This window comes from Hoplias malabaricus, chromosome Y (assembly GCF_029633855.1).
Source record: "Hoplias malabaricus isolate fHopMal1 chromosome Y, fHopMal1.hap1, whole genome shotgun sequence".
NCBI classification, from domain to species: Eukaryota; Metazoa; Chordata; class Actinopteri; order Characiformes; family Erythrinidae; genus Hoplias; species Hoplias malabaricus.
In genome coordinates this window covers 52895101-52908589 of record NC_089820.1, presented here as the reverse complement: position 1 = coordinate 52908589, position 13489 = coordinate 52895101, and the positions used below count along the sequence as shown (strand labels likewise).

Here is a 13489-nt window from a genome sequence, read left to right as displayed (position 1 = left end):
AAAAAAAAGAATTCGAAAGAGAGCGGTTCTTCCTTCCAATCGCATTACGCGCCCCTGCCGAGAAACCTGACGAACCTCAGCAGCAAGGTGAATCTAGGCCAGAACATTCGGAAGTCAGTGTATGTGCTGAAACCCAGGTCTCTGAAAAAAAAAAAGGACCTCATAATGTCCCATTTGAATGGGCTTGCGTGGCAGTGACATGAAGCAGCAACAACAGGCCGAGGGGGACATGAAGGTTATCTGTGCTGCTTTCTCCCCCACCTCAAACGGAATACAGAAAAGTCATGTGGCCTCCCCCTGCGAGGCCTCAAATGCCAACCTGGTATTCTATGCATTCTGAGGTAGCGTTTGTACCCCAACTCTCCATGTTTTATTCCCCCCCTTATTTTCAGCATTTTTTTGTTGCACGCCGTCGTATGTGGAGCGTGACAGTCCAGCTGCGGAGAGTAGGAGTGTGTTAAAAGACATCAGAGAGCTAATCCTAATGTGAACTGATTGCTCGCTGTCATGCTGTGAACCAAAGGATCATGGGAGTTGGAGAAGTCGACAGAAGAGTCGTCACTCTTATTACGGATCTCAAAAGTGCCAATTTTTCCAAAGGCAGCAACACGACTATAAAATAAGCTTTTCAAGTTGAGGCTAGGAAACGGTTCTGCTAGCGCTGTGCTTGCTATTTCACGCACAAGATAAAGGATCCGAGAGGATTGGAGTTCTGATTCAATCCTCATAACATGATTGAAGAGGATAGACAGTAAACAGAGTTGAAAATAATGATCATTGAGAGACACAAAGGGGTCCGTTTCGAATTCCCAGGATTTCCTTTCATGCCAGGCAGACCAATGCCACCTTAAAGGCCCACTTTTTATTTGTGTGATGAATATATATAGTACTGCATATTGTGAGATAATGTTTTTACCTCATTTGTACATACTGAATAAATATTGCTTTTCACAGAAATATCAGATCCCTTTTGAGAAATATTGAAGACTCTGCTTCTGCTGTTAAACGTGAGCTATATTTTCCCTTTTTTTCTTTTTCTTTTTGCCATATTTCTTTCAGTAGGTGAAAATATCTTGCTGTTTTGTATTTGCATCATTTGACATGTTTGCTTTTTTTTCTCAATGAATAAAGTTATTTACTACTATTATTGTTTCAAATATTATTTGTGCATTTAGGAAGGAAGCCATTTTTCTGTTAAAAAGCCTTTTAAATTCACCTCCTAAGTGGTACTGGGATGATAACGGAACTTATTGTGACACAGAACCTGAGCAGTAATTAGTCTGTAATAGAGCACAGCTGGAGAGAATAGCACTTAAGGAGACGCACAGAATTTTTGTTGGTGAATCTTTGATCTACATGTTTCCGAGGAGTCGATGCACTTTGAATATAAATAATGAACTAATCAAAAAAAAAAAAAAAAATCCATTGTACAAATCCTCTTTTATTACAAAACTGCAAAACACAGAACAGACGATGGATTCACGAAATGAAAAGAAACCTCTCGGGCGATAATGATGTTGTACAACTTCTCATTCACTCGAAATATCACACAATCAATCCAGTGCAATTTAGCACCCTGCTTTACGCAACTTAATGATGACGCCTGAGGATCTTGTCAGACACTAATATCCTTTTAACATACTCCTGGTCAAAATAATGGTTGTGATATAAACAAGTGGAGAATAATACTTCAAAACTTCATAATCCATGCCATGTGTACCATTAATAAACAATCGTACTGTGGGCCTTCATAAGTCTAGGAGATACCAACAAACGCCTGGTATAACTAATAACACATACCTACACAAACGTTACGAAAGGGTCTTTCAAATGGGCATCAATTTTAAACCAATTCTGTGGTGAAACCCCAATAAACATTAGGACATCTGACGCTAATTGGAGAAAGCCTTTATAAAAGTTCCTGTAGATTTATATCATTTGTTATAAGTGCCTTGCTTATGGCTCATATAGCTCTATGAATGCAAGCCTTCAGTAAGGTTTTATTGTGTTTGTTCACATATTGATTTACAGAAACGTACAAAAAGACCTTTCGATAAAGCTCAAACTGAGGTTGCCTTTTTTTCACTGACCAAAAGCACCTATGTACACATATATTCCACTGTAAGCCTTTTAAGAATTATTGTTGCAGACACTCTAGAGGACATCAAAGAATGGATTTAGGGCATGATGGTTCAATCCATAAAAAATATATTTCAGTAGTGCTTTGGGCCTCAAAGGGCCTGAGAAGTAATAGAAAACCAGATCATCCTGAAGGTGTTGCTTTGAGTTTTAAAAAAACTGAACTTAACTGGGCTATTAGGAAAATGGCAAGGCACTTGCACACATCTCATTCATAAAGGCCTTAATGGAACGAAAGGACTGAAAAAGTAACAACGTTCACGTCTTCCAGAGAATCAAGCTGAAAGATTAATCGCTTTAATATTAAAATCCCAATTTAGAAGAGCGCAGTTTTCAGACTCAAGGCCCTACAATTTTAATTCTAGCTAACAGTGTCAAGGAGAATTGTCAAAAAAAATGGTAGACCTATCAGAGGCTAGCAAATACTGACAACGACCACTACTAAATACTCAGCACTCAAAATTAAAGTCAGATCATCAGGGTAATACAAAAGAAAATAAACAACTAGCACGGATGTTCATTAATTGCAAATAACTGCAGTTTAAAAATTAAAAATGTTGGTCAGGAAAAATTGCAATTAAATATTTTCAGCTCTGCTTCGAACAATGACCGTATTCCCACATTCCACATAAAGAGGAAGGTCCACTAGTGTCATCTACGCAACACGTCCTAATAACAATTAAGGTTAAATGTAACAGTGTGATACTATCCTTGTAAACCAAGTAAATTGTGCTGAGGAGATGACTGAGCTCGCAGAGTACAAAGGTCCAAAAACGAAAGAGGGGGGAAAAAATTAACAAAAAAAAAAAAAAAAGATTTTCTTTGTCACTCAAGGCAACTCGCCAGACACTAAATTACACTGTAGCACTAATTAAAAAGGGAACAAATATGCAATGATATTCACAGTGCTAGAACCATTAGGTGTTACAGCGAGAATTTATGGCACCTTCACTGCACCCGTGACCAGGACAAGCTTTTATTAGTCACAGAGAAAAAGACAGAGGGGGAGAGAGAGAGAGAGAGAGAGAGAGAGAGAGAGAAAGAGAGAGAGAGAATGAGAGAGAGAGAGAAAGAGAAAGAGAGAGAAAGAGAAAGAGAGAGAGAGAGAGAGAGAGCTGGACCCTTGCTTTTGGATGCGTTTATTGAAAAAAGGGCTCTCATTAAATTTAAAAGCCAGACAGTGAGCTGCATCTCTGGGACTGGAAAGCAGAGAGATGGCACAGGCCAACAGCTCGGCTGATGTAAAGACAACACGAGGCTAGGCAATAATTACCCCGAAAGTTCAAATAAATTCATATCTCTGACTATCAAAGGGTTTTTTTTTCCCCTTGTTTTCCCTTTTTTTTTCCTTTTCATTTCTAAATACCCACTACTCATTTCTCCAGCACATGTATAAAAGGATGAAATGGGTTGGGGAAACAGCAGCAGAAGAAAAGGGGGTCTACTTTAGCGCATGATTGTGTGTAAACTTCAGAGTTTGACATGTGAGCACATATCATGAAAGAAAGAGAATAAAAGAAAGAGAAAACCAAGCAGGGGACGTTTTCATCTTTCTCCCTCTCTCTTTCTCTCCTTTAAACACGAGCTCCTGTTGCTTTAGACCACATGGTTCAGAGCTAGAGGCCCGTAGACATCCAGCATTATCTGCCCATACTGGTCCAATCAGGCATCTGTCTAAACACACACACACACACACGGGCACAAACACACACACACCCACATACACACAGCCCCCTACTGCAATCACACACTCACTAAGCATTCCTTTCAGCAGCCTGCATGGTGGGGGGCTGATGTGGAGGAGGTTTCAGGGGGAGATCGCTGGCCTCCTGCTACACGCCACTGTCTGCCTTGCTTTTCTTCTTGGTCTTCTTCAGCCTGTAGATGTGAAAGGTCTTGTTTTGGAACACACGGGTGAAGAAGGTGGAGTACGGCGGCTCTCCGGTCTTGATGGCCTGGCAGAAGCGTGGGTGAGGGGCCAGGACTAGGTCAGGGTCATTCTCTCCGGGCCCGTCCATGATCTGAGGCATAAAACACACATCACTCAGCATTCAGCAGTCTATTCATGCATTAACAGAAATGACAACATTATACATTGTTACTGTTGGAAATCCTTAAATTGTATGTGACCATTTCTTTATATAAACTGTGTGTAAGGTTTTGATAGTTTCTAAACTTTAAACTGAAGCTAATCCTTTACACATTCCTCAAACTCTAAACAACCCTGTCTAACGCCTTCCAGGTCTCCATTAAATTCTCACAGACTGGAGACAGTTTGACCTTCTGTGAGCTATAAACCTTGATGAAGACCCTGACAATGTTACAGCTTCCTAAGAGGAGTTTAGGGGATTTCATTAGGAGAAAACCATTGGGATGTGCATTAAACTCCAATTTTTATTCATCCGTTCATTTAGGCATGAGTCCAGAGCCTACGGAGGAAGGAAAACAACATGGACAGGTCGCCACTCAATCACAGGACATCACACACACACCCAGACAATGACACATGAATGGAAACTACATCGGCTTTCCAAAAATGTCTTGCCATCTTAGGTAAATTCAACAATGCGTGATTTATTATTATGTTTATATAAGTGAAATTCTACAATATGATCAGTTATACACAGTGAATTCTACTCTGCACCAGTGCATTCAGTACTCCATCAGTTCATTTACACCGGGATTGGCTCTAAGAAGTTGTTCTACCACCCTCAGATCTTTCCCTGCAGACCGCCTAACACTCTTCCAATATACTCAAGTAAGAGTATCCAACTAAAGCACATTGTCTATATAATTAGACTGAAGAAGTCTTGTCTGGATTCATTTTTGTAAAAGAGAGGTAAAAGCCAGGTAGTAAGAATCTTTATCTCTGAACGAAATCAAACTGAGAGCTTTGCCCTAAAGTGTTTAAACATTCACTTTGTAAATATTCCCAAATTAATTTAAAGGCTGAGGAATGGAGCTCTGAGAGGAATTAATCAAAGAGAGCCAGTTCCCACGCCACCCACAGGTATCGGAAACACCATAGGCACCTCTTTGAATTCTAAATGCACTTTGCATGCCACAAGTTTCCAAGTCTGACACCACCATGCTGGAGATCCATCAAGGCCATCAAACCCCACTTTTGTGTCTCTGTAAGAGATCGGCTTGAATTTGAAATATATCAACACACATGGAGAGGCATAAGAGCATCGCTAGGGCATTGGATCAGAGAGGATTTTGAAGACAGCCTGAAGGAATCCAAATTAGGAGTGACTCATCTTCTGGCTGCATCAAACGGGTGAGTGAGAGAATGATTTTTCATGACTGGGCCATGTGCAGATCAGAGGAGGTGAGATGCACAGCCTCCATCACGTCTGTAATTGAACACTTTCAAAGCCTTCTCTGCTGAAGAATTGTCTGCATGATGTTTGATGAGACTCAACCGTCCGGACATTTACAGCTAGCATCAGCTCAAGCTTCAAACTGGCCATCGTGATATGTTCGGGTCTGTGGCAGTTTCAGTATGAAATCGTGTAGTATCCACCACCAAAATAACAGCTTTCAGAAGAGTGTCGCTGACAGCTATATTTCCCTTGTTCAGCAGCAGTGCTTCTCTTCCAAAAGGAGCAGTTTGGCCAAAAGTCAAATTTAAACTTCTTCCCATAGCTCCAAACGTAAATAATAAGTCAAACATAGCTAACCAGGATCGTCCTCTTAAAGAATACTCCATGGTCTGTTTGGTACAGAAGCTTCAAATATATTTTGAGAAAAATAATTCTGCTTATAATCCAATAAACCAGGCTTAATTAAGCTTAGTTTTAAATTAAAAAAGTTGGTCAGTGTTCTTTAATTAAATCATCTGAAACGCACATAAGGATATACTCTGTCATATGCATAAATATTGTCAAATACCCTGCCAAAGCAATAAACAGCAATGGAAGCTCAAAGCCCCCAATTAACACCGCAAAAACGGTCTGTTTCAAAAATAACAAGGGTATAGTAGTGGAAGTCATAAAAGCTAGAAGAAACTAGATTTTCACCAATACTTTCACTTCCATTTCCTTGTTAATCTGCTCCCACCGATTTTAGGTGTATATTTACACTTTAATGCGCAGTGTGCAGACCTGTAATACTCTAACAATTGTACACAAGAAAGCTAACGATGTGGACAGAAAAACAGGGGTGTCTTAATTAAAGAGGAACTAGTCTAATTATAATAAAGAAACAAGACACCGTGTGTACTGTTTGTAAACAGCAAATAGCAGCATAAATCTAAAAGCTAATAATGGTCAAAGCAAAGCTAGGAACCTCGCATTTTGTAGAGACAACGTTTCTTAAAACTCATTATTTTTATTTTTATTGTTCTGAAAGTTGTCTAGAGCAGTAGACACCAGCTTATTGTGATGTTGACTGCAGCAGTGTTATGTAACCACAATAATTGGAAATGTAGCAATGGAGAGGTGTGTGTGTGTGTGTGTTTGTCTGTTTGTATAAGGGCGGGGGGCGGGGGGGGGGGGTGACCTACATGTCCATTGGCGAGGTCAAGCAGGTCCCTTAGCCTGCAGCCTCGACTGTGCCGGCGCTCATAGCAAATACTGTCCTCCAAAATCACATAGTCTGCTCCCACAGAGCGCAGCAGCCTGTACACCTCCTCTGCAGACTGCTGGGCATATACCTGATACACCTGAAAGAGTTGGGGGGAGGGGGAGTGGGAGTGGGGGAGACAGAGAGAAAGAGAGACAAAAAAAGAGAGAGAGATTATTAATAGTAACAACGCTCTCGAGGGTACAAAGTTTATATGAGTGTTCTCATACCATTTACAGCAAAAAACAATGCAGTTAGTAGTTATAAGCAACAGTTAAACACTCCTGGACAAATTACATGTTTCCTTAATTTGAAAATAACACATGCTCTCTAAAGACCACACTTAAATATTCCTACTACTTTTAGTGCACAATTAATCTTAATTTGCTAAGTTTAACTTACTGTAATAAATCAAACACAAATAATGTAATATAACTCCTAGAAAGGCCAGGCTTCATGTGGTTTTGCAATATACTACAAACAAACAAAGCATAATTGTGCATTACAGTGGATAGAAATGAGAAATTTGAAGACCAGGGTGCCAAATATTTTGGATCCTGTTGTCTGTCATCTTCCCCAATTTTGATTAATTACTTGTTAGCAAAATTTGTTTGCAATAAACCAATCAAACCAAACTAATTTGAATATTATTGTGTTTTATCTCAACCACACCAGATGCAACTAATGAAGCCCTTGATTATTTTCTTCAGATACTTGAGATACCTGATTTGCATGTGTAGACTCTTATAAGGGATACTATTCAGGGGTTTTGAATATTTCTGAGATTGCAGTAGTCAATTAATTAACATATTTGTTGAGTTGGGAAAGTATAATAGCTGATGTTGGGCTATTTAAAATGTTCTTGTTTGGTTTATTGCAAACAGCTGAAAGTTTTGGTAAATTATATTTAATTTTTTAATTATATTTTAAAAATGTATAACCATTCCTTTTTTTTTTTAACAAGGATATTTCATCCTTTCTACACTTACACAGCTGAGCCTACAGAGTGAACAATATAATAACCATTCACAAATCTTTCGCTTTTTATTTAATGTACGTCACAGCTTTAATGAGTGGCGTCCCCGCTGTTATCTTGTCAGGATTGATCTTCAGGGCAGGTGTTAATTGATCAGGGATGTATTTCTGATACAGGTGAAGGTCACTCGGCTCCTGTGCTCTACTCTTATGCTGCAGCTGTTGGAGTTGTCCAACTGCTCGTCCGTTAATCCACACCTCTCATTAGTCAGGCCTCTCCACTAAGACCTATGAGAGTTCAAGCACTACCACCCCCCAGGGCTCCAGAACCTTTCCGGAATCTTCCGCCCTAACCTGCATCCCCCTCAACCTTCACATTCTGCTTAATGGTCTCAGGGAAAGTGCCGAAGCACTTTGATTAATCTCTGCTACTGACAGGCACCCTAACTCCACTCCATCTGCTGCAGAGCGGACAAACACAACACGCCATTGCATCTCTCTCTCAGAGAAAGAGAGAGAGGGGAAGAGAGTGAGTGAGAGAGAGAGAGAGGGAGAGAGAAATGGACCCTTGCTTGAGGATGCATGTATTGAAAAAGGAGAGAGGGGTCAATATGATTACAATCCTTTGGAAACAATTGGGTTTATTATGACATCCACAATCAGTTTTAATTAACTTAACCTAGATCTATTGGTTATATGAATATTATATGAATTCACTTCCATTAAAACACAATTTAAATATGGAGGGTCTATTGAGTAGCACCAGTGTGTTGCACTGTCATCAGAAGAGTGTGAGTTCAAATGTTGGCAAAGAAGCCGCCATTAAAGGCCAGGAATCTATTAAGCATAATGGGCTCTACTCTCTGAGGGAGGGCTGTGTGGTCCTCTCTTTCCCTCCTGATCACTCAGCAAGATACTAACCAGCATGGGTGTCTACTAGCACATATGGTGCAGTTAGTGTTCAACTCTAAGTATGCTGAGATGTCTAATGAAACTGTGTCAGCAGAAGTTTGAAAAGATGCAGTGATTGTCTTCACGTAATTAGTTAGTTATGTAGGACCCTGTGCGGGGGAGACTTGACCAACGGGAGGAACTGGCAACAACAAAATTGTAAGAACCCAGTATTGGGAAACAACACCTCCAGACTCATGCACCATGATGGATGAATTTTAACACTCCTAAATGACCATACTAGCACTGAAACTTGTGTCTGACAGGATCCAGGCCAGGGTTCAACCATCACAACACTAGCACTTCTCTGTTTGTCAGTCTGCCCTGGCCGGCTGTTTTTTCAGCTCATATGTTGGAGGGTATCTCGGCAGGATCTGGTCGCTGGCTCATTAAGCATTCACTATCATGACCTCCGTGGGCTGTGTGAGTGTGTGTGAATGCTTCACTTCACCCCGCCGCATCAGCCAAAATGAGCCAGCTCATTATATCCTTAATTAAAAAGCCGCCGTATCTCTGGTCCTCTCCGAGGCTCTTTGTAAATCTGAATTGACTGCCATGAGATAGAAAGCAAAAATAGCAGCAAAATTAAAAACATATATATACATTAAAAATATATACAAACTAAATGTGTACCTGCTTGGTCCTCTCCCGCAGCTCCTGATCCTCATAGTGGGGGTGGTTAGTCAGGACCCTTCCTGTGCACAGCTTTATCCCCGCTAGCAGCTGCATACTTCCTGCAAACACTGCACGCTTGGGGGTCTTGGAGCTGCACGGGGGGGAACAAAAAAAAAAACGGGAGCGCTCAGCTTTACACACTTTTCATGTTTCATTAACATTTAAGACTGTGTTTGTGTGTTGGGGGATGTGGGAGAGACCAGGAAAGGGGTGGGGGTTAAATGTGTGTGAGTGAGAAGAGTGTAGGCACACTGGAACCGCCGCGAAAGCTGCAGCAAGCTGCTGACATTAATTTCTAACAGAGGGAAGAATGTTAACTGGCTCTGCAGGAGCGCACGCAGCCATGTGTACACTTCCATTACTCAAGTGCAAAATGCTCAAATGGGAGACATTTGGGATGCGATCATCACTTTTAAGGCTCATTCTGCTGCTTTAGAGACTTACAGCATCATTATGATAAGTACCATCTGAGTGAAGAACAGCGAAATTTATATTTTAAAAAAAAATTGTACAGAAAAATAGACTCACTTGTCATTTAGCACTGATCTGAAATGTAATTCTTGATACAAGCTATTAGAGAGTAATTGGACATTTGGGATGTTTCAAATCAGTGGTATTTCATAAATGAAGTGATTTGCCTTTAAACTCAAAATCTGTGAGCTAACATTCAGAAAGTAGCATTACATTAAAAACTATAAAAACAAAACCCTGTGCTGTAATCATGCATATGGTGACTTTGCTTGTAACGTGTTAAAAACTCTGGTCAACGCTGTGGAATGAATTTCAGATCGGCATTCATTATTTTGACCAGGATCCCTATTGTTAATTAGGTCATGCAAATGCCCTGCTTCATTTAAAACAAACATCATCTTTAATCTTTTCCGAAAATTCACAGCATACTAAAAAAAAACATTGACTGGTCTGAAGCTCATCTGCATAAGGCAGACCTTTGTGGCCAAAGCAAAGGCTGATATATTTGCATGAAAACAAAAAACAAGCGCAAAGGTCATTGCCTGAAGTTCAAGTTCAACACCGAAGTTCTTCTACTCAAGGAAGTAACGGCCCTTGCTTCTTAGCAAAGGCTTGTTCTGTAATAGGTTTCCTGAGTAAAATGCCTGTTCGCAAAAAGCCAAATTACACAGACTCGCTGCCTTGTGGTTTAATTAAACATTAGTGAACTTATTATACATCAGAGGCTGTGGTTTATAATTGAGACACGATTTTTTTAATCTGCTTCATCTTGTTTTCATTTTTTTCCCCTGCATATGCTATAATCTGAACTCTGTAAACTCAATGTTCTATAGCGAGTCAATGTTCTGTGGACGATGTTGACATTTGCCAGTCATCAGCTCAATTTCTGGAGCGGTACAGCAATAAATAAATAATAAATAAATAAATAAATAAATAAACAAACACGGCGCACACGACATTATAACAGGTTTAATTCCATTTCAGCCCGGCTTCAGACGTCTATCGGCCATTTTGTTGGATCTTAAAAACGTGACCAGAGCAGTATTTATCAAAAACGTTTACCCTCTAAAGCAGAAGTAAACGCTTCACGTAATTAGTTCAAATAATACCAGCACTAGGAACAGCTATTCTAACTGTGTTGAAGCAAATGTGTTTCCTTGACTACAGATGGCAGTTTGTCTGAGGACTGTAGTAAACAGGAGTGTTTGTGTTTGTCAGTCTCAGAGGTAAGGTGAAGGAGAATGGTGGACAGACTAGACCCTGAGTGCAAAAGGACAGTTCCATTATGGCAGATGTTAGCTGGCAGGAATGTTTCATTACGACCGGCAAGTGTTGGGAGGAATGTTTTATTAGAGTAAAGGAATATTGCTCAGAGTCTTTCGTATATCAAGAACCTCCAGAGGACAGCCCCACCCCTGCCATGCACCAGGTCAATAAACAGCAGCCAAAAAAATGTGAGGGCTAAATGCATATAATATAAAAACACATTCACTTTAACTGCATACTGACTTCTTTTCTCAATGGAACCCTGAACACCTTATTCCTCTCGGACCATCTCTTCCAAACACATGGACACAAACACACACACACACACACAGTAACTACAGGAGCATTCAATTTGAGACTGTTCAAGACACTGGCAAAGTTGAACAGGGAGAAAAATGGCCACAATTACTGAGGGTTGTCTCTCAGCACTCAGCCTGCCCTCCTCTACCACAGAATCCTCACCTCTGTACATACAGTGGGGGTGTTAGAGAGAGAGAGAGAGAGAGAGAGAGAGAGAGAGAGAGAGAGAGCAAGCAAAGTTAATAAGAAATAAATTGGTGGGTAAATGAAGGGCAAGCATAATTAAGAAAGATATGACAGTGCTAAAAAGAAAGTAAGAAAGCAACATGTTTAGAAATAGAATGACAGGGAAGGAGAGCATGGCGAATAAAGGGGTGAGCCAAAAAGAGAAGGGCAGAGAGAGAGAGAGAGAGACAGATGGATGAGTTTGATTTAGAATGAAATTAGTTAAAGGAGTAAAGAAACTAGAGAATAGAGGGAATGCCAAAAGAAACAGAGAGACAGAAAGAGAAATGTTGAGAGATGAGAAATGGGTAAGTGTACACAGAAGAAATGAGAATGCAACAGAACTAGAGAGACTGGGAGAGGGGGGGGGGGGTTGACTAAGGAAGAAATGAGCTAAAGAGGGAAAGATACAGGAGTAAGGAGAATGCGAGCAGGAGAGAGAGAGATAGAAGGAAAGTGAGGGAGTAAAGAAGAATGAGGGTGAAGGTTCTAGCAGTAATAGACTACAGAGGGGTTGCCATTTGTCAGCGGGTGGCGGAGCGGCTTGTCCGCTGGCAGCGGCTAATGTGAGAAGAAAATGAGGTGGTATCAAGATCCTGAGGGAAGACTTTGAAGAGAGAGCAACCCATAGAGTACAGTTACAGACTAACACTGTCACTACAGTCACACACACACAAACAGAGAGAGAGAGAGAGAGAGAGAGAGAGAGAGATGAAGAAAATGATGATGCTGTGCAAAATCATCACTTAAACAAATGAAAGCCAGTTCACTAAACATGATAAGATCGGAAGGTGTATTAAAGGCAAAATACGGAAACAATGAATACTGAAAACCTGATTTAAAAAATGTGATTATTATATTTAGTTATTTATTAAGACTTTTGCGCAATTTCCTGTGACATATGTTATCCCTGATGATGACAAATGAACACATCATACATAATAATTTTATTTGACTAAAAATGACAGATGGCCATGTTGGGTTTGACTGGTTTCTCTGGTTCACTACATAATCAAGATGTTTTGCCCTGAAAGTATATAAAAACAAACACACACACACACACCAAGGCAGCAGATTAAGTCCCATAATCCCCTGTTCCAGGCTGAGTGCTCCCTCCTGGCCGAGTCATCGTATTATCGATATTAAAAAGGAACACAATCTGATTATGAGGCGACGCTGTGAGACAGAGCCGTCAGCCTCTTTCACAACAGCCGTTCTGCTCCAATCTTCTGACAGCTCACGCCCATTCCCATGTCAAATCTGTAAAAATCAAGTGGATTTGGAATTCCAAAACGATCTATCATTCTTTCGCTCTAAATCCAGATCAAAGACGCCTAAGAAAGTGACCCTTCACTCTTTCCTTGGGGTCAGTTTGTGCTCTGGTGGAGGTGGTTATCCTTGCTTAATTACGCCATATTGATAAGGGATTCCTTTGGCCCTGGGCTGATTTGCATTTCATTTCAGAATTATACTATCTTGGGTAAATGTCAGCTCGAGTTAGCCCGCACCCCTTTGACATTATAAAAATTGATTAATGACATTAATATTCAAGCTGATGGGACCCTCGCAGTGGTGGCCGGCCACTATCATGCAGGCAGATGCAGGTGTGCTAGCTTTTCAATGATACTCTGCCCACAGAGCCTACGGAGCGAATTTAATGATGTTATATTGGACATGACCAAATGAATGGCCATGCCTTTATTGGCAAACGCTAACAACTACCACGTGGGAATTTTGCGGCGTGTTCTCCTCTCCTCAAAAGTTGGGCAACTGGGACATTTCAACGTTTAGCGAGTCAGCTAACTGAAATACACTCAATCTTGTCCTGACATATCAGCAGATGTTCAAATGCTCTATGCTCCGAGCAGAAAACTCATCCCTCATAAAAATATGGTTACAATGTCAAAGCAGTGTGCCATCA

At 40.6% G+C, this 13489-nt stretch overlaps 1 protein-coding gene across 3 annotated transcripts in view; it reads right to left on the bottom strand.

Annotated features, from left to right (window-relative positions):
* Positions 1-1440: 1440 nt before the first annotated feature.
* Positions 1441-13489, bottom strand: part of LOC136679525 (protein C-mannosyl-transferase DPY19L3-like) — a 49253-nt gene continuing 37204 nt past the window's right edge. For all 3 annotated transcript variants that reach the window (XM_066658110.1, XM_066658112.1, XM_066658111.1), the window contains 3 exons: positions 9265-9397; positions 6647-6805; positions 1441-4160 (listed from right to left, as the gene is read on the bottom strand). In XM_066658110.1, coding sequence (XP_066514207.1) covers positions 3972-4160; positions 6647-6805; positions 9265-9397 — 481 coding nt within the window. In that variant the 3' untranslated portion in view covers positions 1441-3971. The remainder of the gene's footprint in view (positions 4161-6646; positions 6806-9264; positions 9398-13489) is intronic.